The sequence below is a fragment of the Suncus etruscus genome, chromosome 7 (assembly GCF_024139225.1).
Source record: "Suncus etruscus isolate mSunEtr1 chromosome 7, mSunEtr1.pri.cur, whole genome shotgun sequence".
Lineage (NCBI taxonomy): Eukaryota > Metazoa > Chordata > Mammalia > Eulipotyphla > Soricidae > Suncus > Suncus etruscus.
The window spans coordinates 122,024,657-122,047,041 of record NC_064854.1 but is presented as its reverse complement, the minus strand read 5'-3'; the positions used below and the strand labels follow the sequence as shown (position 1 = coordinate 122,047,041).

The 22,385-nt window shown below is 52.1% G+C and overlaps 1 protein-coding gene across 1 annotated transcript; it reads right to left on the bottom strand.

The window, feature by feature from the left end:
• Window positions 1-236: 236 nt before the first annotated feature.
• P4HTM (prolyl 4-hydroxylase, transmembrane) lies at window positions 237-17,616 on the bottom strand. Its single transcript, XM_049777364.1, has 9 exons — window positions 17,271-17,616; window positions 17,091-17,172; window positions 6,023-6,213; window positions 5,023-5,119; window positions 3,355-3,517; window positions 2,115-2,300; window positions 1,361-1,451; window positions 1,052-1,175; window positions 237-460 (listed from the first exon to the last, which is right to left on the bottom strand). Exons 1-9 carry the CDS (start codon window positions 17,604-17,606, stop codon window positions 237-239), a joined length of 1,494 nt encoding a protein of 497 aa, XP_049633321.1. The 5' UTR covers window positions 17,607-17,616.
• Window positions 17,617-22,385: the final 4,769 nt, after the last annotated feature.

The following is a 22,385-nucleotide window of genomic DNA, read 5'->3' as shown; positions in this document are numbered from 1 at the left end:
GGGCCGCCCGCCTGGCCCAGGGGTCTCCAAGCCCACAAAGGCCGAAGCTCAAAGCTGGGTTTTTATTGGGGGCTGTACACGGGAGCGGGGGCGGAGGGCCGCAGGCGGGCAGGGCGGGCGACGCGACGACGGCTTCGGCCAGCAGCCAGGCGGGGTGGGGGCCGCCGGATCCCCCTCCCCGCGCGCACACACACACACACACACACACACACACACACACACTCAGTCCCGCCGGACTAGAGCTCCACCCGCGCGTGGCGGTAGGCCCGGTCCAGCGCCCACTCGGGCTGCGCGTCCGGCCCCGCCGCCTCGCGGGCCAGGCGCGCCATCTCCTGCTGGTACAGGGCCTGCCTGGCCCGGCTGGGGTCCACGTTGATCCAGTTGTTGGCGATCCACTTGGTGCCGCGCGTGACCAGGCAGCCCCCGTGCAGGGAGTAGTCGTCCACGTCGCCCACCCAGCCTGGGGGAGGAGGAGGAGGAGGAGGAGGAGGACGGTGTGAGCCCGAGGGCGCAGAGGGGCTCTGGGTGGAGCTGACCCGAGCTGGGCTCTGTCCCAACCTCCCAAGACGGCGAGGAGGGGGCCCCCCTCTCTGCCAAGCCTTTCCACACCCCCTTCCCACTTGGGGTTGGTGAGGGGCAGGTAGGCCCCAGCCACAGTGAGCCAGAAGCTAGAATGGAGCATGGGGTGTGTGAGATCTGCCAGTAAGTACCCAGAAGTAGCCCAGGGTGGTCTTTGGAAGGCACTGGAGCTAAAATACAACTATTTGCGAGTGTCCATAAAGAGCCATCCAAAGTGACAGTAGACAGGGCCGGTGAGATAGCATGGAGGTAAGGCGTTTGTTTGCCTTGCATGCAGAAGGTTGGTTCGAATCCCGGCATCCCAGAGGGTCCCCTGTGCCTGCCAGGGCCGATTTCTGAGTGTAGAGCCAGGAGGAACCCCTGAGCGCTCACTGCCGGGTGTGACCCAAAAACCAAAAAAAATAAAAATAAAAAAGCAAAGTGACAGAAGACTAGATAAAGGGGTACTCCCAGTCTGGCCACAGGCTCTTACCTTGCCCATCAGGCAAATAGTTGTACCAGAAGACGGCTGTCCCCTGTCGGGGCTTGACACGCAGGTTCCCCTTATCACAGTGTCTCCGAGTGTCCCGGAGGTCAACATCATCCTGAATTAGACTCTGTGGGCAACAGGAGGCAGACAGCATTACAAGGTGCCCCCTCACCACAGCCAGGAACCAAGGCAGGACAGCCCTAAGGGGCCTGAAGGGAGATGCCAGATGTGCCCAAAAAAGCATCTGGGCCCTCACCCAGGTCTGAAGGGGCCCTTCCACCACACCAGAATCACAGCCCAGTAGGCCCTTACCATTTCGTCGTAGGTCCTGTTGTCTGCCACTGGGAAGACAGTCTCACCTCCACCGGTGACGTTGTTCAAATAAAACAGCACTGTCATGTAGCTGCAAGGCAGGGGGTCTGTTGAGCAGGGTCCCAGCTCTGGAGGCTCCCTAGGGCAGGAAAAGCTGCCCAGGTTCCCAAGGGCCTGGGGGGCAGGCTGAGATTGGTGACAAGAGTGCCAGGATGTCCCCAGCCCACCTTTCCCATGGCCTTTCTTCCCATCAGAGTATATTTTTTATGGCCCAGATCACAGGGGTACTCTTATGGGTCAGGTGGGAAAAGCAGTTGAGCAAAGGCAGCAAGACCATGCAAAAGGGCAACCCTTTGTTCAATCCCCAGCATCCCATATGGTCCCCCGAGCCTGCCAGGAGTGATTTCTGAGCACAGAACCAGAAGTAACCCCTGAGTGCCATGGGGTGTGGCCCAAAAACCAAATAAATACATAAAAAGAACGATGGTCTAGCTTGGCCTCTGGTCTCAGAGCTCTCTCTTCTCAGTATCTGTGAAGTGAATCTGGCCCTGATACAAAATGCCCCTCTCCTTCCCTGCCACTTAGCAAAACTTCCCAGGGGGAGAGGGGCAGGGATCCCTAGCTAGGTGGCCCAGTATGCTTATGCCCTGGGCCCAGGGGCATGTCCAGAAAAACGAAGCTATGCTGTTTCCCAGGGCTGAAGGGTTGGGGGCATGGGGGGAATTGTAGGCAGCCCCAGGTGAGAGGTACTTGCCGGCAGGATGTCTCAAAGGGTACAGATTCATTGGCTACCAGCTTGGTATGCGAGCAGATGGTCTCAGGGTACACAGGCCCGCTGTCCACATGGGCATGGTAGTGGCCTCCCTCACCATAGCGCACGACCTGCAGCGGCTCACTGAGCTCCACGATCTCTGGTGACAGGCGAGTGAGGCGCAACACCCTGGGGGTAACAGGCATTCAGCAAGGCAGCATCACAAGGTGCCACATCACAGTGGCATCCAGGTCTGTCCAAAGCTCTGCCTCTGCTCACTTCTCCTAAAATCCCTTAAGCATCTAGACTGGCCCTGGAGAACCATGCAGAGGTTATTTGTGGGGAGCCCTTTTCCCACTGTGAGGGGAAGGTGTGCTTTTTCCTCAGCTGGGGCAGCCCCTACCCCATAGAGATTTATCCCTGGGCTGCTCAGGTTTGGAGATACTATGGTTGGAGATAAGAGGTCATTTTTCCATGGTCTGGAGCAATCGTACAGTGGGTACGGTATTTGCCTTGCATGTGCTGACTCAGGTTCAATTCCCGGCATCCCATCTTGGTCCCCCACTGCCGGGTGTAGCCAAAAACAAAAAAGGGAAGATTTTCCAATTATTAAGTAGATATTCAATCTATTTGGATTTTGGGGCATAACTGGCAATGCTCAGGGCTAACTTCTGGCTCTGTGATTAGTGATCGCTCCAACAGGGTGCTGGGATTCAAACCTGGTTGGCGGCATGCAAGGCAAACACCTTAACCTACTGCTATAACCTATTGCTCTAGCCCCACTCCTTTTTTTCTTTTTTGCCAATTTTTGCCACCCAATTTTCATTCCAAATATATACTGTTTCCTCACTATTCAGGACAAATTGCCTTTGTTGATTGCCAAGTCTTGTTTTTGTTTTGTTTGGTTTTTGGGTCACATCGGTCTGAGTAACTCAGGGTTACTCCTGGCTCTGCTCTCAGAAATCACTCCTGGCAGGCTGGGGGGACCCTATGGGATGCTGGAATTCGAACCACCGTCCATCCTGGATCGACTGCATGCAAGACAAACGCCTTACGCTGTGCTATCTCTCCAGCCCATGATTGCCAAGTTTTGAATGGGTCCTCATCCTGGTCTAATATAAAGGAACTTAATCCTGATTTGGCTATCGACTCTACTCAGCCCAGTCAAAAGCTGCTGCGGGGATCCTGCCCAGCCTTCCCTCCTGGTGCCAGGGAAGCAGCAACACTTCCCCCCAGTGCTCACCTCTGCCGAATGGCACGCATGACATGGTGGGCTCCTTCCCCCTGGTACAGCCACGTGTGGTGGCTGTTCCTCACCAGCTCGCTGGACTCCGCCTTGCGGCTCCTCATGTACTTGTGGAAGTCCCGGAGGTCCATGTCGGAGAACTCCTGCAGGCTCAACACCCCTGCATAGGGCAGCCACCCTCAGCACCCCAGACAATCTATGGGGGAGCTGCAGTGGCAGGCTACACCTTCCTCCCTACCCCAAAGGCAGTGCCTGCCCCTGACCTTAGGCATTGGGGGCACATGTGCACCTGTCCCCATCTGGACTCTCGGGTCAGATGAGCCTGGCTTCTGTCACATCAGGCCCTACAGGAAGACCCAGAGAAGTTCATTTCTTCGATTAAAGCTTGATTTGGCACCCCAAAGCAAAAATCCCAAGCCCTGATTGGCTAGAATTTCAAAAGAAGCTCAAAAGCCACATGGAGGAGTGGTGGTGCAAACGGTAGGGCATTTGCCTTGCACGCGCTGACCTAGGACGGACCGCGGTTCGATCCCCTGGCATCCCATATGGTCCTCCAAACCAGGAGCGATTTCTGCGTGCAGAGCCAGGAATAATCCCTGAGTGTCACTGGGTGTGGCCCAAAAATCAAAAAAGAAAAAAAAGCCACATGGTAGAGTTCTGCCGCTGGTCTATAGTGGCTATTGGTGGCCAGCCTCTGGGTCTGTAAAGAATGCCAGTGCTGTTCTGCTTCTACACAGGGCTGGTTCCTGGAGTTCTTTCATGACCCCAGGTTCCATCTGGAGTGACATTTGTCTGTATGTCTAATCCTGTCTGCTGGCTTCTCACTTTCCTTCAGTAAAGCAAGGCAGGCCATGCTCCTCAATAAATGAGGGGCTCCTTTGTGTTGGGATTCAAGAGTAGCTGGTATTTTTGTTATTCTGGGTAAGGTGTGTGTGTGGGGAGGGTTACCCAAGGGCTTGCATCTGTCACCAGCTCTGTGCATCAGGGCAATAGTAACATAATCCCTTCTAGCCACAGGTAGGTCACAGCCACATTTTTAATTCTAGGTGCCTCAACTACAAGATCACAATGTTGTTTGTTTTAAGGGGGCACACCAGACAGTGCTCTGGGGTTACTCCTAACTTTTGTGCTTAGAGATTCTTCCTGGAGGTACCCAAGGGGCCAAATGCAGTGCTGGGGGAATTTAATCAGAGCACATGCAAGGCAAGTGCTTAACCTCTGCTTCTCTGACCCTGTAAGGTCCAAATTAGATTTGACTGGTGGATCTTCCTGAATTGGCCTAGAACTGGGGCCTGAAAGTAAGGACTATACTTCAGACACTTCCTGAGATTATAAGCAAAGGGTATAGACATTTGCATAACAACCCCACTGTCTACATTTGCCCCCACTTCTTAATATGACTCCAAGTCAGCCAGAGTGAAGCGAGGATGGACAGTGTCTGGCTGGAGACAAGCACATGGAGCTAGGTGAATAACCAAGCTCAAGCTGTCCTTTATTATCATTCATTTACTCCCATTCCACACACTCTACCCTCTGCCAATACTAAAGAGCAACCAGGAGGAATGTGAAGTGCCTGGTTCCTGCCAGCTTCCCAGGTATGAGGACAAGACTGCTCCTAAGAGCCGGCACCACACATGGAAGAAATGTGGCGAGGTGTGAGCTTACCATCCCCATCAGGGTCAGCCTTGATCGCGGAGTACATCTCCTGAATGTTTTCCGGAGTCATCCACCGTCCATTTCCCAAACGGTTCTGGGCCAGGACCTAAAGCAGAAAAAGGTCTCTCAGTGGGGGGAACCTCTGTGGGAGAACCACCAGAACTCAGAGAACCTGCCCAGCTCTTGCTAAAGCGTTATGGGCTCGGATGAAAGCCTGGTGTCTTTGAGGAAAGAGGCCTAGAATCTTCTGGGGGTACAGGCATGCAGAAATCTAAGAGACATGGTTAGCCCTGCTGGGACTATGACCTTATGGGAAAATGCCAATGGCAGCTCTGGAGATCTGGAGAGAGAGAGAGAGATCTGGAGAGAGAGATCTGGAGAGAGAGATCTGGAGAGAGAGAGAGAGAGAGAGAGAGAGAGAGAGAGAGAGAGAGAGAGAGAGAGAGAGAGAAACAGAGAGAGGGATAGACAGAGAGACAGAGAGCAAAGGCTAGTTTCTGTCATACTCAGATCCTAGGTAAAAGGTGAGAGAAGCACCTGGCTGTGAATGATTACAGGCACCAGGGAACAGGCTGGCATGGGCATTGAGCTCAGGCTCTGGATAGCACCGTGTATGGACAAGAGACACAACACCCCGACAAAACCTTCCTTAGAGGCCCGAATGTGAGGGCCTTGCAGAGTGAGGAAGGATGTTTTGAGCTGCTTCTTCCACCTACGGCAGTAGTTCTGGGGGTCCTTCACATGGCATCGAGGAACCCAGAGCTCAAATTGTTGTCCCCATCCCATCCCAAACTGCGTTGCTAAGTGCCTCCCTCCCTTCCAGAAGAGTCTCTTGCCATTTCCCTGAGTCCTGGGGGTAATCAGGGCTGAAGATGGAACTCGACCCTGGCTCTTTCATGCCCAGTGATGGGAGATGCCATCTGGCACAGACAGACGAGTGATCTGGCCACCAGAAAGACAATCCTGGGCACTGCCCTGCTGAGTGTGCTCTGAACCCCAAGATCCCAACCTCACGGAGCTGCAGGCGACCGTCCCGGTTCTGGTCCAGCAGCTGGAAGAGGTCCAGCTGGCTGACTTGCATGGTCCCCAGGGCCTCTTCATACTCTTCGGTGGGCAGGATCTGGCTGCGCTGTAAGCCCTTCATCTGTGCCAGGTGGATTATGAGTCGACATTCCTCATCACTCAGGAAGCCAGGGATTTCTGTCAAAAGAGGGAGGTGAAGCCAAGGACCGGGTCTGGGCACTGCTCTGTTTGTTGTTTTGTTTTGTTTTGTTTTGGGGCCACACAGGGTGGCGCTCAGGGGGCTACTCCTGGCTCTGCGCTCCTCTCAGGCTCTGGGGGACCATATGGGATACCGGGAATCGAACCCAAATTCTTATTGCTGTGCTATTACCCCGGCCCACATCCACAGGGCTCTTGAGGCGCTTTCTATGCCCTGCTGGTCTCAGGGTTCGGAGGGTCTCAACTCTTTTACAGAGTCCTGCGACTTTGATGCTGAGGCAACATTTCCGGCTACCACCCATGTTTCTGAGGCATGGTGCCAAAATGTGGGGGGAGGTCAAACCCCTTGTTGATGGTCTCCAAGTCAAAGAATGATTCCCAAAAAAAAAATTGAATCCCATTCTTCTGTCCCCCCTTTTGGGAGATACTTTGATAATAATATCCGACGTGAATAATCAACGAATGCAAAAGATTAGGGGACCAAAGGTTCAGCAAGGAAAGTCTTTTGTCAGTTGCAGCCAGCTCCAAAAAGCAAACTGAACAAGCCATCAGTTCTGGCAAAAGAGCTCCCTATGCCTCCCCAACAAGCTTTTTATTTCATTCCTTAATCACCCCCACCTGGAAGATCCAGGTGGGATGACAGGCAAAAACAAATTACAACAATTACTCAACAGGGGCCCCCTTTCCTGTCCCCTGCTGAGTGCTAATGTAATGCATACAGCATAGGCCAGCACATTGGGGTCTGACAGGTAAGTTCAAGCTCTTGAGAGAAGGACATTGTTTTCTTGTTTTGTTTTTGGTTTTTGGGCCACACCCAGCGGTGCTCAGGGGTTACTCCTGGCTGTCTGCTCAGAAATAGCTCCTGGCAGGCACGAGGGACCATATGGGACACCGGGATTCGAACCAACGACCTTTGGTCATGGATCGGCTGTTTGCAAGGCAAATGCCGCTGTGCTATCTCTCCAGGCCCAAGGACAAACATTGACTCTTGACACTTGAGGTAGTTGGACCACCCTGTAAAGTCTTCAGCCTCAGCTCATTAAGACCAAGGCAGAGGGGCCGGGCGGTGGCGCTAGAGGTAAGGTGCCTGCCTTGCCTGCGCTAACCTTGGACGGACCGCGGTTCGATCCCCTGGCATCCCATATGGTCCCCCCAAGCCAGGAGTGACTTCTGAGCGCATAGCCAGGAGTAACCCCTGAGCGTCACCGGGTGTGGCCCAAAAACCAAAAAAAAAAAAAAAAAAAAAAGACCAAGGCAGAAAGGCAGGTGACTGCTCCAGGGCTGTGGCTATTGCCAGAGAGAATATGGTGAAGCAGGGGCACCTAGGGACCCCACACAATAGGTCTACCCTGTACCACTGGTCCTATGCCAGGACATTGGCTATAGGACTTACTACACCCCTACATAGTGGTCGAGAGTCATCCAAGCCAGGCAGCTTGGGATTGCTACCTCGAAGCCTGTCTCTTCTCTGAATGCCCAGCCTGAAGTCCAGAGCCCTTGGCCCTGGGTGCCTGCCTCGACAAGGTAAGGCAGGGATTCTGTGGGTTCCCTGGCAGCTTTCTTTAGAGTCAGTGCTGATTGGAGGGGAGGTAGGTGGAGGGCTATTTGCAAGGGTGTTCCTGGCAGAGGGGAGCAGATCCCATGGGCAGGGACCCACCATGGTGAGAGTCCTTGGTTAGGACACATAAATGACTGAGGACACCTGGCAAGGCAGGGCAGTGCTGCCTTAGGCTGGAGGCTAGAGGCTCTCTCCTAGGGCCTGGTGTGAAAACTTGGTCTATTCAGTGCTGGTCGCCTGGCCAGAACCAGAGATAAAAAAAGGCAGGATCGAGTGAGTGTCTCTCCCAGGGAGCCTGTGACAGTCCCCGGTGCTGCTCTTTCACTTCCTTCCCAAGCCTAACAGGCTTGTTCAGAATCCAAGGATCTGCCCTGGTGCTTTGGGCCAATCCCAACCCTGGCCAGAAAACTGCTGATCTCTGCCGGCCTGTCCGGATAGGAGGGAGGCCCTCTCCTTCCTGCAGGCTCAGGAGTTAAATCCCTCTAAGGAGAGACCCTCCCACTCTCCTTCCTGGCCCTAATGTCCACTGGAGCTGGGGAGGGGAGAGACTTTTCAAAGAAGTGTGGGCACCTAAGGGGGCAGGAAGGAGGGGAGGTTGACAGACACAGAAGCGTGGCTTAGAGGGCTGCAGGCTGAGATTCCAGGAAGCAGAACAGAAAGCCAGCAGCAGCTGTTGCTAGGTGATGGGGGACGTTGCCCAGCAACCAGATTACTGGCTCTGCTTCAGCACTTGAAGCACCCTATAACCCCGAATGATTGGGGCGCCCAGCCTGAAGTCCAGGAACGCTGGTCCTAAGAATTCTGCCACCCGACCTTTTTCCCCCGTAGAGTCATCTATCTATCTGTGACGCAGCCTGTGTGAGGCCATGCAGGCCAGCTGTAAACTATCATGATCTGCTGTGGCTACCCATACAGTACTTTCCTGCTGCCATGGCCTCTGCCTCTCAGCTATTTCCAACGGCTCCCACCCCACTCACGCATGTGTGTCTCTGCTCCACTTCTAGGCTGTTCTGAATTAGTAACGGGCATCATCAACACCCCAGCCCAACACCTCACTCCTGAGAAGCCAAGTAAAAAGCTCTCTCCAATGGGAAAGCAAAGGGAGTGTCCACTGCCATGATCTGTCTCAAAAAGGAATGATCTGTCTCAAAAAAGAATAACGTGCTGGGGCCAGAGAGATAGCACAGCAATAGGGCCTTTGCCTTGTAAGCGGCTGACATAGGACCAATGGTGGTTCGAATCCTGGCATCCCATTATGGTTGCCCGAGCCTGCCAGGAACGATTTCTTTTTTTTTTTCTTTTTGGTTTTTGGGGCCACACCCATTTGATGCTCAGGGGATTACTCCTGGCTAAGTGCTCAGAAATTGCCTCTGGCTTGGGGGGACCATATGAGACGCCGGGGGATCGAACCGCGGTCCTTCCTTGGCTAGCGCTTGCAAGGCAGACACCTTATCTCCAGCGCCACCTCACCGCCCCAGGAGCGATTTCTGAGCTCAGACTCAGGAGTAACCCCTGAGAACCACCAGATGCGGCCCAAACAGACGGTGGTTCAAATCCCGGCATCCCATATAGTCCCCCGTGTTTGCCAGGAGAAATCCCTGAGCACTGCCGGGTATGACCCAAAAACCAAATAATAATAATAATAATAATAATAATAATAATAATAATAATAATAATGATAATAATAATAATAATAATAATAGAGGGCCGGAGAGATAGCATGGAGATAGGGCATTTGCCTCACGTGCAGAAGGATGGTGGTTCGAATCCCAGCATCCCATATGGTCCCCCAAGCCTGCCAGGAGTGATTTCTGAGCATAGAGCCAGGAGTAACTTCTGAGTGCTGCCGGTGTAACCCAAAAAACACAAAGCAAAAAGAATAACATAGGGCTGGAGGAGTGATAGTGCAGGGGTAGCGTGTTTGCCTTGCATGCAGAGCCAATCCAGGAGAGACGATGGTTCGAATCCCGGCATTCAATATGGTCCCCTGTGCCTGCCATGAGGGAACACCTGAGCTCTGCTTGGTGTGACCCCCCCCCAAAGAAAAGAATAACTTGGGGCCAAAGGAGTGAGAGCACAGTGGTAGGGCATGGAAAGATTGTACAGCCCAGGTTCAATTTCCAATACCCTCTATTACCCCAAACTCTCTTAGGGGTGATCCTGAGTACTAACAATGGAACTAAGGATACCCCTCCCTGATTAGAGCCAAAAATAAAGACATTCCCAGGCTGGGAGAAGTAAATGCAATGGTACATTCCTTTCATACATAAGATTTAGATTCAACACTGGCGAAGTGTGTTTTTCGCAGGTTCCAGACCCTGCGCCTGTGCTTCGTCTCCTACCACCTGCAACTGCGAACAGGATGATTGAGGTGGTGTGTAATGTCTGGGTAAGAAAGTCCATGTCAGGGGCCGGAGAGATAGCATGGAGGTAAGGCATTTGCCTTGCATGCAGAAGGACGGTGGTTCGAATCCCGGCATCCCATATGGTCCCCTGAGCCTGCTAGGAGCGATTTCTAGGCATAGAGCCAGGAGTAACCCCTGAGCACTGCCGGGTGTGACCCAAAAACAAAAACAAAAGAAAAAGAAAAAGAAAAGAAAAAGTCCGTGTCAAATGCAACATGAATGACACCATCGGGGACCAAAGAAGTTGATCACGGCCCAGACTGGCACCCGTTGGAACAAAATTGTATTAAAGAAGTGGCACACAATTTTTATGGACCATGTATCTATCTCTGGGAGACTAAGAAGTCCATGATGGGATGAACTTGGAGCTTTATTACCAATAAAAACAGAATTTCTTTAAAAAAAAAAAAAAACAGCAACACTGGTACAGGGTGAGAAAAAAAATAGTACTTTTGTTAGTTTGTTTGCGGTCCTTGAGTCTTGGCTCTGTGCTTGGGAATCACTTTTGGTGGGCTCAGGAGATCATGTGAGATGCCAGGGATCGAATCCAGGTCAACAACATTCAAGACAAATGCCCTAGTGCTGGACTATCACTCCAGCCCCCAGAATGAATAAATTTCTGAAAAAAGTCTGGGATGTTGAAAAACAAAACAGAACCCATGGGGCCGGAGAGATAGCATGGAGGTAGGCCGTTTGCCATGCAGAGGGACGGTGGTTCAGATCCCGGCATCCCATATGGTCCCCCGAGCCTGCCAGGAGCAATTTCTGAGCATAGAGTCAGGAGAAACCCCTGAGCGCTGCCAGGTGTGACCCAAAAACCAAGAAACAACAACAAAACAAACAAACAAACAAAAAAAACAGAACCCATTGGGCCAGACCTTTTCTGGGACCCAGATTCCAAGAGCAGTGCTGGAGTGATAGCACAGCGGTAGACGTTTGCCTTGCATGTGGCTGACCTGGGACGGACCCGGGTTTGATTCCCAGCATCCCATATGGCCCCCCAGCCTGCCAGGAGTGACTTCTGAGTTCAAAGCCAGGAGTACCCCCTGAACATTGCCAGGTGTGACCCCAAAACAACAACAACAAAAAGAAAAAAATCAGGTTCTGGGGCCGGAGCTATAGCATGGAGACAGTGCGTTTGCCTTGCCTGCAGAAGGATGGTAGTTCGAATCCTGGCATCCCATATGGTCCCCTGAGCCTGCCAGGAGCAATTTCTGAACATAGAGCCAGGAGGAACCCCTGAGCGCTGCTGGGTGAGACCCCCCCAAAAAACAACAGATTCTAAGCAGAGTCCCAGACAAGGCGGAGTCTTACAGGGAGGGGCTGGCTAGAGACCTGGCTCCCCAGTGGCCCCTTTTCCCAATCAGTAGTAAAGATGAAGATCTCCCAGCTCACCCCATCCTGGTCCCCCTCACGCCGTGTCCTGGACTCTCAGTGAGAGGTGCTGAAGGCAGACCCCCTGCCTGTTGTAGAACCAGCATCCCCCCTCCCCCTCGCCGACACTGCCATAGCTGGATGCCATGTGTATGCAAACCCTATGCACAGAAGTCAAGCAGGTACGTACTGAGTGGGGAAGTACAGGGCCACCCAAACCTGCAGCTGGCTGCGCACAGGGGGTGCCACCCCCAGTGCCCGAAACAAGAAGGCTAATACAGGTAGGGAGAGCTGGGGGCTTTGTAGCCACAATCTCTGCCAAAGAAATCAGGCGCCGCTCTGGATGCACAGAAAACCTTGTCTCTGCTGCCATCCCAAGGACACTTAACAGACCAAGAGCAGAGACACCTCGTGGCTCTCAGGAACAGCCTGAGCAGGAGGGAGGAAGCCCACTTGGCTGTCAAACTGGGGCCAAGAGAGCTCTGCTCCAAAGGTGGCTGGCTCCCTGGCAGCCAAGACCACCGCGCAGGCAAGACCACCTTTCAGTCCTTGCCAGCCCAGCTAAAGAGCTGCTCTTGCTCAGAGGATTCCATGCCCTACGACAAGTATCAGGCTAGAATCCCCAGGACAGGAACAACTCAGACCCTCTCACTGTCTGGCCTTGACTGTGTCCACTGTATTCTCAGGCAGCAGTGGGGAGGCTGATTGATGGAAGTCATAAAAAAAAAAAAAAAAAAAAAAACTGCATTGACTTCTTATAAAAACAAACAAACAAACTTGGAGCTGGAGAGATAGAACAGTGGTAGGGCATTTGCATTGCATGCAGCGGATCCAGGACCAAGGATGGTTCGAATCCCGGCATCCCATATGGTCCTCTGAGCCTGACAGGAGCGATTTGTGAGCTCAGAGCCAGGGCTAACTTCTGAGCATCATCAGGTGTGTCCCCACCCAAAAACAGATGTAAAATAAATCAAAAAGACCCAAGTGAGTTCAACCAAGTATTTGAGGACTTGATGTCTGAGGGAGCTGAGGCACCCACTGTTTGAAGCGTCAACTCAGAGCCTTTCAGGGGAGGGGACAGTACAAAGGCCCAGAGAAAGAAATGAGCTCGGGATGTGTCAGAGGCAAGAGCTTCAGAGAGGGGGCCGGGCGGTGGCGCTAAAGGTAAGGTGCCTGCCTTGCCTGCGCTATCCTTGGACGGACCGCGGTTCGATCCCCCGGTGTCCCATATGGTCCCCCAAGCCAGGAGCAACTTCTGAGCGCATAGCCAGGAGTAACCCCTGAGCGTTACCGGGTGTGGCCCAAAAACCAAAAAAAAAAAAAAAAAAAAAAAAGAGCTTCAGAGAGACTCTACAGACACAGAGTGACTGTACAGCAAATGGGGCCTTTCCTTGCATGTGGCCAACCTGGATTCAATCCCTGGTATCCCAGACAGTCCCCCAAGCCTGTCAGCAGTAATTTCTGAGTTCTCCTGAGGGTAGAATCAGAAGTAACTCTCAAGTATTGCTGGATATGATCCAAAGAAAAAGTGGGTAAGAAAGATACAATGGCTGCCCTACCGCTGCGCCACCGCTCAAGGCCTTAATCATGAAATTTTCTCTCCTCTGGAATAGAAAAAGGTAGAATAGGGGCTGGAAGGATAGCATGGGGTAGGGCATTTGCCTTGCATGAAGCTAACACATTGCAAACCTAAGTTTGATTCCCCGGCATCCCATAAGGTCCCCTGTGCCTGCCAGGAGTGATATCTGAGTGCAGAGCCAGGAGGAACCTGTGAGTGTGGCCGGGTGTACCCCCCCCCCCCAAAAAAAAAAGGAAAAGAAAAAGGTGGAAAAGTAAAGGGTCAGGTCACAGGTGCCTTCATTTGAGGCCTAGATTTAATCCACTGATGGGAGGAGAAAAAAGCACAGGATTGGGAGGAGGCCTTAGTGAGCCTATGAAAGAAGGCTGCATTCCCCAGAGATGACAAGGACGCAAAACTGGAGCAACCTCTCTAGTGAGTAGAGAGAGCCTCAGCTGTCTTCACTGTAAAATACCTATAACAGGCAGGAGCTGGGTTTTCAGAAAAGGACTGGGTGTTTGTGTTTGGCAGTGTTTGTGGCAAAATTCCCATCTAACAAAGCCCAATATCTAGGAACTGGCCCTTCTTGAGTATCTTCTCCCCTAGATTTTCTTCTCGCCACTAGACGACTTTTTTCTCCTTCTCCTCCTCCTCCTCCTTCTTCTTTCTTCTTCTTCTTTTCTTCTTCTTCTTCTTCTTCTTCTTCTTCTTCTTCTTCTTCTTCTTCTTCTTCTTCTTCTTCTTCTTCTTCTTCTTCTTCTTCTTCTTCTTCTTTTCTTCTTCTTTTCTTCTTCCTTCTTCCTTCTTCTTCTTCTCCTTCTTCTCCTTCTCCACTTCCTCCTCCTCCTCCTCCTCTTCTTCTCCTTCTCCTTCTTCTTCTTTTTTTTTTTTGGTTTTGGGGTCACACCCGGCAGTGCTCAGGGGTTCCTCCTGGCTCTACACTCAGAAATCGCTCCTGGCAGGCTGGGGAGACCATATGGATGCCAGGATTCAAACCACTGTCCTTCTGCATGTGAGGCAAACACCCTACCTCCATGCTATCTCTCCGGCCCCAACACTAGACTTCTTGTAGTTTTTTTTTTTTTCCACACCCAGCTGCAGTGCTCAGGGGTTACTCCTGCTCTGCGCTCAGAAATTGCTTCTGGGGGCTGGAGAGATAGCATGGAGGTAAAGCGTTTGCCTTTCATGCAGGAGGTCATCGGTTCGAATCCCGGCGCCCCATATGGTCCCCCGTGCCTGCCAGGAGCAATTTCTGAGCCTGGAGCCAGGAATAACCCCTGAGCACTGCCTGGTGTGACCCAAAAACCAAAAAAAAAAAAAAAAAAAAAAAACAGAAATTGCTTCTGGCAGGCTCAGGGGGCCATGTAGGATGCCAGGGATTGAACCCAGGTCTGCCACATGCAAGGCAAATGCCCTACCTCCTGTGTTATCGCTCCGGCCCCAGTCACTGATTTTTTTATTTTTATTTTTGGGTTGTTCCTGGCTTTGCACTCAGGGACTACTCCTGGTGATGCTCATATGTTGGGAATCAAATCCAGGTTTACTAGTGCAAAGTCCCTATTATTACTAATACTACTATCTCTCCAGTCCCACCAATCACCAATTTTTATTTCCACTCAACCACCTCATTTCACAAGAAACAATCCCAGAAATTTGTTGGGTTTTTTTGGTCCACACATGGCTTTGCTCAGGGCTCACTCTTGGCTCTGTACTCAGGGATCATTCTTGTTGGAGATCCGGAAGCCATCTGCTCTGTAGCAAGATAAAGCATCCTAATAAACTTTCTTCTTCATTAAACCTTGTTTCAATGGGTCTCAAAATTCTGTGACAGATTTTTGGTCAAGTTGTTTCCATTAAAAAGTATTGATTTTGGGCCCAGAGAGATAGCACAATGGCGTTTGCCTTGAAAGCAGCCGATCCAGGACCAAAGGTGGTTGGTTCGAATCCCGGTGTCCCATATGGTCCCCCCGTGCCTGCCAGAAGCTATTTCTGAGCAGATAGCCAGGAGTAACCCCTGAGCACCGCCATGTGTGGCCCAAAAACCAAAAAAAAAAAAAGTATTGATTTTCGGGGCCAGAGAGATAGCATGGAGGTAAGGTATTTGCCTTGCATGCAGGACAGTGGTTCAAATCCCGGCATCCCATATGGTCCCCTGAGCCTGCCAGGAGCGATTTCTGAGCATAGAGCCAGGAGTAACCCTGAACACTGCTGGATGTGATCCAAAACAAACAAACAAAAAACCCCAAAAAACTAATAACTTGGGGCCGGGCGGTGGCGCTGGAGGTAAGGTGCCTGCCTTGCCTGCGCTAGCCTAGGACGGACCGCGGTTTGATCCCCCGGCGTCCCATATGGTCCCCTAAGAAGCCAAGAGCAACTTCTGAGCACATAGCCAGGAGTAACCCCTGAGCGTCACAGGGTGTGGCCCAAAAACCAAAAACAAAAAACAAAAAAAAAAACAACTAATAACTTAAAACTGCCACATAAAGCAAATGCCACAAAAGCAAATGGTTCACATAACATTTTCCTTTTCTTCTGAAGGTTTTACTGTGCATTGTTATCATTAACCAGTCCTTTACTATTAAACTTAAATGGCCAATTGAGTCAAACAGTTCTGAGACCGTTCTTCTACCAGTGATTAAGACTGGGGTGGCATTAGGGATAATACTCAGTTAGCCTAATAAACTCTTGCCTTGATCCCAAGGACTTCAGTCTTTATAGCTAATATGCTGACTTCAGGGCACAGGCTTCAGAGCCAGTCTGCCTTGGCTATAAACTTCATCACTGAACTAGCTGCAAAAGCCTGCCCCAGCAACAATAGCTCTCTGTTTTTGTTTTGGGGCCACACCCAAAAACTCCTGGCTATGTGCTCAGAAATTGCTCCTGGCTTGGGGGACCATATGGGATGCTGGGGCGCTGGGGAATCAAACAGCAGTTCATCCTAGGTTAGCTGTGTGCAAAGCAAATGCCCTATCGCTGCCCCAACAACAGTTCTCTGGGTCTTACTTTATCCCCCCATTAAGATGAGGGTGGGATTTCTGCTCACATCAGAGAGAGACTGTAAGAATTACATAAAAAGGTCAGATAGGGGTCTGACAGATAGAACAGTGAGTAAAACACTTGCCTTGCTCATGGCTGTCTCAGTTCAATCTCCAACATCCCTTATGGTCCTTCAAGCTAGGAGTGATCTCAAAGTGCAAAGTCAGGGTATGTATAAGCCCTGAGCATTGTCAGATGTGGCCCCCAAACAAAAACAACAAACAAAACAAAACCAAAAGCAAAGGTCATCAGCTGGGAAGATGGTTCAACAGTCTAGGGACGTGGGAGGCCCCTCAGCACCACGGGTATCACCCTTTAGCCTAGTCAGCTGTGGCTGACAGGAGTGGGGCCCATAAACAACACAACAAAAGCACACGATGAGGACATGCAACCAGAACTGAGAACATGCAAACTATGCCACTGATTCCAAATGAGATCACCCCAGATCCTTTAGCCTGCTGTGGCTGAGAACAACGCTGGGAGCTCAGCATCTGGGAGCTGGTGCGCCAGAGGACAAGTTTGCCGCATCTGTTTGTCACCTGCCCTTGAACTGCCGGCTTCCTTTTAAATCACAGGGTCCTTGTGGGGAACGAGATGTCCAGCTAGAGGTCCGGAACCCAGTCAGGACCCGGCCATCAGTCTCTCCCATCTTCTCCTTAGGCCAGAAATGTGACATCTAAGAGTGGCAGGTGACATTTTCAAAAAGAATCCAGACACTAGCCTCAGGGTCACAGCTCGAGAGACAGGGGCTCCCAGCCAGGATGGGGTGGCTGCAAGGTCACCCATTTGTCCCACCACCAGGGTGGGCGCGGGGACATCCTCTGGCTACCCCTTGGGAGTGGGAGCGGCCACGGCCACGCATCATCACGTGCACGGGTGCCAAGGGGGGCCCCCGCAGCCACTTACCCTGCGCCCCTGGACTTACCAAAGAGCAGCGGCTTGAGGCTCAGGGTGCGAATCAGGTGGTCCCGGCCGGCGACCAGCTGCACCTTGCGCTCGTGGCCCACCTAGGGCCAAGCAAGGGGACACAGACAGCTGGAGCAGAGGGCCAGGGCCGGGGCTGCGGGATCGGGGCCCGGTGCGCATGCAGGCAGGGAGCCCCTACCTTGATGCCCTCGAGCCGGGCCAGGGGGCCCAGCGTGGGCGCCGGGCCCGGGTTCGGGGCGCGGTGCTGCGGGGACTCTCCGGCCTCGTCGCCGTTGCTGTAGTGCACGAAGAGCAGCAGAGCCAGCACGTTGCCCAGGTACAGGTGCACGAAGACCATGAGCACCAAGAAGTAGGCGCGCGAGCAGATGCCGCGGGGCTTGCAGCGCGGCCGCACCGGGGTCTGGTCGCCGTCGCCGTCGCCGTCGCCCTCGGCCTCCCACGGCCGGCCCGGAGCCGCCTCGGGCCCGCAGGCCGCCACCCCGGGCCCCGGGCCTGCAGCCGCCGCCGCCGCCATGGCGCCCCGGTCCGGCCAAGCGCGCGCCCGGGGAGCCCCGCGCCGCCCCGCGCCGTCGCCGGGACAACCGGCCCCGGGAGGCGCGCGCCGGGCCTGCGCCCCGGGAACCGCTAACAGGGGGATCTGCCTCCTTGACCCGGGAACCGCTAGCAGGGGGATCTGCCTCTTTTAAGGGATCTACATGCTTGGGCCAGGAACACTTCCAGGGGGATCTGCTCGATCGGACCGGGATCCGCTTCCAGAGGGATCTGCCTCCCTGCGGGTCCGGAATCGCTTTCCTGGACCGGGACCAGCTTCCAGGGGGATCTGCCTCCCTGGTCCGGGAACTGCTAACAGGGGGATCTGCCTCTTTTAGGGGATCTGCATGCTTCGGCCAGGAACACTTCCAGGGGGACCTGCTCCATCGGACCGGGATCTGCTTCCAGAAGGATTTGCCTCCCTGCTGGACCGCTTTCCTGGACCGGGACCAGCTTCCAGGGGGATCTGCCTCCTTGGGTAGGGAATTGCTTCCAGGGGGATTTGCTTTCTCCCCGGCCGTCCGGGAACCGCTTCCAGGGGATTTGCCTCCTTTGGACCAGGAGGTGCCTCCGCCCCTGGGATGCTTCCAAGGGGTCACTTTCTTGGACCGGGAACCACTTCCAGAGGACACTTGTCTTTTCTGGACCGGGAGATTCATCCAGGGGGATTTTCCTCTTTTGGGCCCTGGGATGCTTCCAGGGGGTTCACTTTCCTGGATTGGGAGTTGCTTCAAGGGGGGTTTGCCTCTTTTAGGGACTCTGTCTCCCTGGCCCGGAATCCACTTCCAGGGGTATTTGCCTTCCCAGGTCGGGCAGGCGATCTGTGGGGGATGCAGGCACTCCCAGGCAGGCCTCCAGGCTGGAGCCATTTCGGGAAAGCTAAGGGTACTCCCGAGGACTGTTGCGGTTGCTCCCGGCTGGCCGAGATGCTGGGCCTTCCTGGGAAGTGAGGTAGCGAGGTCTGGATGGCCTGAGCGGGGAAGGCATCTGCTTTGTCGGCCCACCGGCTCAAGTTAAACTTCTGGGTGTCCAGAGCATGCCAGGAGTGATCCTTGAGTTCAGCCGGTTGTGGACCAACCCTCCCCCACAAGAAGAATCAAAAAGGGTGAGAAAAAGTGGGGTGTGCGCTTATTCATTCCCCGGAGTGGAATGGAAAATATTAGGCAGAGGTGACTCAGTTTTGCAGTGCTTTAGGGGTGGCAGCAGAGCCCATGAATGCGCTTGTGATGTGCGGGACCCATGTGTTTTTGGCTCCCAGAACACCCAGGCGGTCAGCACGTTGCAGGGAGGCCCAAAGACTTTTTTATTTTATTTTGGTTTTTGGGCCACACCCGGCGGTGCTCAGGGGTTACTCCTGGCTGTCTGCTCAGAAATAGCTCCTGGCAGGCACGGGGGACCATATGGGACACTGGGATTCGAACCAGAACCAACCACCTTTGATCCTGGATCAGCCGCTTGCAAGGCAAATGCCGCTGTGCTATCTCTTCGGGCCCTTGTTTTTATTTTTTATTTTTTTGCTTTTCTGGTTTTGGGGGCACATTTACTTATTATAGAGCTTCCTCCTGGCTTGGAACACAGGGTTCATTCTGGTGCTGTTCGGGGGTCCATATGGTGCTGGGGGTCCTTATGGTGTCAGGGTTACAGAGCCCCAGTTAGACGCATGCAAGGCAAATGCCCTATCTGCTGTGTCCTATTGCACTGTCTCCTGACAAAGAATTTGGTTTTAAGAAACAGCTGCCCTGATGTGGACTCAAGGAGGCCTGTTTTGAAGCAGTCAATAGGAGTCCTGGTGTTAGGAAAAGGCAGACCCTAAACATTAGTTCACAGAGAAATGCAGCAGGTGAGGGGCCGGAGAGATAGCATGGAGGTAACGTGTTTGCCTTGTATGCAGAAGGACGGTGGTTTGAATCCCGGCATCCCATATGGTTCCCTGAGCCTGCCAGGAGCTATTTCTGAGCGTAGAGCCAGGAGGAACGCCTGAGCACTGCCGGGTGCAATTCCCCCCCAAAACAAAACAAAACAACAACAAAAAAAGAAATGCAGCAGGTGACTAGGGGCCTGGAACACTCAAAGTTGGCATAAGTGACAGAGGAGAGAAGGATTATAATTAAAGCACCAGGGTCTTGGAGGTAAACTAAACTCAAATCTGGGTAAGGAAAACGTGCTCAGAAAATTTTATCTTGTTTTGTGTCACACCCGGCAGTGCTGAGGGGTTCCTCCTTGCTCTACGCTCAGAAATCGCTCCCGGCAGGCTCAGGAACCATATGGGATGCCGGGATTCGAACCACCGTCCTTCTGCATATGAGGCAAACACGTTACCTCCATGCTATCTCTCCGGCCCCAGAAAATTTCATCTTGGTTCTTCTACCTGTTCTATGCTGTCATGTTATTAGCAGTGACGCAGCACAACACATCGATATACCCACCCATGTGGACACAGACGAAAACAGCACACACAGGTCTCTCCATGGCTTCTCTTTAAGATCTCTTTACTGTAACCAAGGAGCCCAGGGAGTAAAGCATCTGGCTGGTTTGGTCACACTACTGCACTAGGTACCCCCAAAACACATGAATATATTCACTTTCGGGGACCACTTTGTCAATCTCAGGCCACTACAGAGATTTGCCAACAAAGTGCACACTCTTTCCAGTGGGAGTCAGAGGCAAGAGGAGCCTTTGGATCCAGCCACAGGAAGTTTACTGGCTGACCAAGCCTCCAGGGTGACCATGCCACTTCCGCTTGAGTGGGAAATCAGGGTTGCATATAAAGGAGGGTGTTTTCTCCTCTGTGTGAGCCAAGAACAGAGGCAGTGAGAACGGTCCCCTTCTCTCTGAAACAAATTCCAAAAGAAATGTAATTTTTTTTTTTTAACCGTTGAGAGGTTACTCCTAGCTCTGCACTCAGAAATCACTCCTGGCAGGCTGGCGGGACTGTATAGGATGCTGGGGATCGAACCCAGGTCTTCTGCATGCAAGGCAAATGTCCTACCACTGTGCTATTGCTCGGGCCTGGAACTGTTTAAATAGAATGTTTCTGACTCGGATGAAAATCCATTGAGCAATTTTTTTTTTAATTTTTTCTTTTTTGTTGGTTGTTCTTGGGACACATCTGGCGATGCTCAGGGCTTACTTCTAGCTCTGAGCTCAGGAATTACTCTTGGTGGACTCAGGGATGCCAGAGATCAAACTGGGTTGGCTGTGTGCAAGGCAAACTAACACCCTTCCTGCTGTACTATTGTACTGTGTTGTACAGTATTGTACTGTATTATTGCTCCGGCCCCACATTTCCTGCACTTTGTCTTTGATTGGGACAGTGCTTTCACAATTTAGATATGATAGCACAGTAGGAATAAGTACATTTCCTCCAACTCATGTTACTCTCCTAAACTAATTTTACTCTCTCTTTTTATTCCCCCCTTCCCGGGATTGAGCCTGGATTAGCCATATGCAAGGTAAATGTCCTACCCATGGTATGATCATTCCAGCCCCCCTTACTTATTCTTTATTTTGGGGGGGCTACACCCACTGGTGCCAGGGATCACTTCCTGCAGTGTTTCAGGAACTAACATGGATGGAATCTATGTTAGCTGCATGCAAGGCAAACACCTTAACCCACTTTTCTCTCTAGTTCCTAAATTATTAAATATAATGCCAACTGAGTCATATTTTACAAAATACCATAATTTTCTGGTACAGATGAATAGTAAGATATTTTATTCTTTAACCGTTTTTTTTTTTTTTCGTGAGGGAGATGGGGTAACAAATATCCAGCCCAGTATCTCACTTGTGCAAAACAAAACATGTTTCACTATTTGACTTTTTGCCTTGCTAGGGGCCACTACTGGCTGTTTAGGGCTTACTCCTGGCTGTATGCCCAGATCACTCCTGGTGGTCTCAGAGGACCATATGGGTTGCTGGGAATCAACCAAGGTTGGCCATGTGCAAGGCCATGCCTTACTCTCTATATTATCACCATAGCCTCCATGCTTTATTATTTAAGCCATATTTCCAATTCCTCTTCTTTTTCTTAATTTTTTTTTGTTTGTTTTTGGGTCACACCCAGGGGTCGCTCAGGGGTTACTACTGGCTATCTGCTCAGAAATAGCTTCAGGCAGGCATGGGGACCGTGGGTTGGCTGCTTGCAAGGCAAACGCCACTGTGCTATATCTCCGGAACCTTAATTTTGTTCTTGCACTATATCCAACGGAATTATGACTACTTTGATCACATTTTTTTTTCTTTTTTAGACCAAGCTAGTGTTGCTCAGAGCTTTTTCTTTGTATTCTGTGATCACTGCTGGTAGGACTCAACATAATACTAGGATTGAATCTAGGTTCATGTGCATGTAAATGTCCAGCCACTGTACTATCTCTCTAGTTCCCACGCACACCACACACACACACACACACACACACACACAGTACACATACAGCCCTGGCACACACACCTGACACTCCACCCAATGTTTTTTTTTTTTTTTTTTTTTTGGTTTTTGGGCCACACCCTGTGACGCTCAGGGGTTACTCCTGGCTATGCGCTCAGAAGTTGCTCCTGGCTTCTTGGGGGACCATATGGGACGCCGGGGGATCGAACCGCGGTCCGTCCTAGGCTAGCGCAGGCAAGGCAGGCACCTTACCTCCAGCGCCACCGCCCGGCCCCTCCACCTAATGTTGAGTTTGGAAATTGTTAAACACACACACACACACACACACACACACACACACACACACACACACACACACACGACTCTGGGAGTTGCACA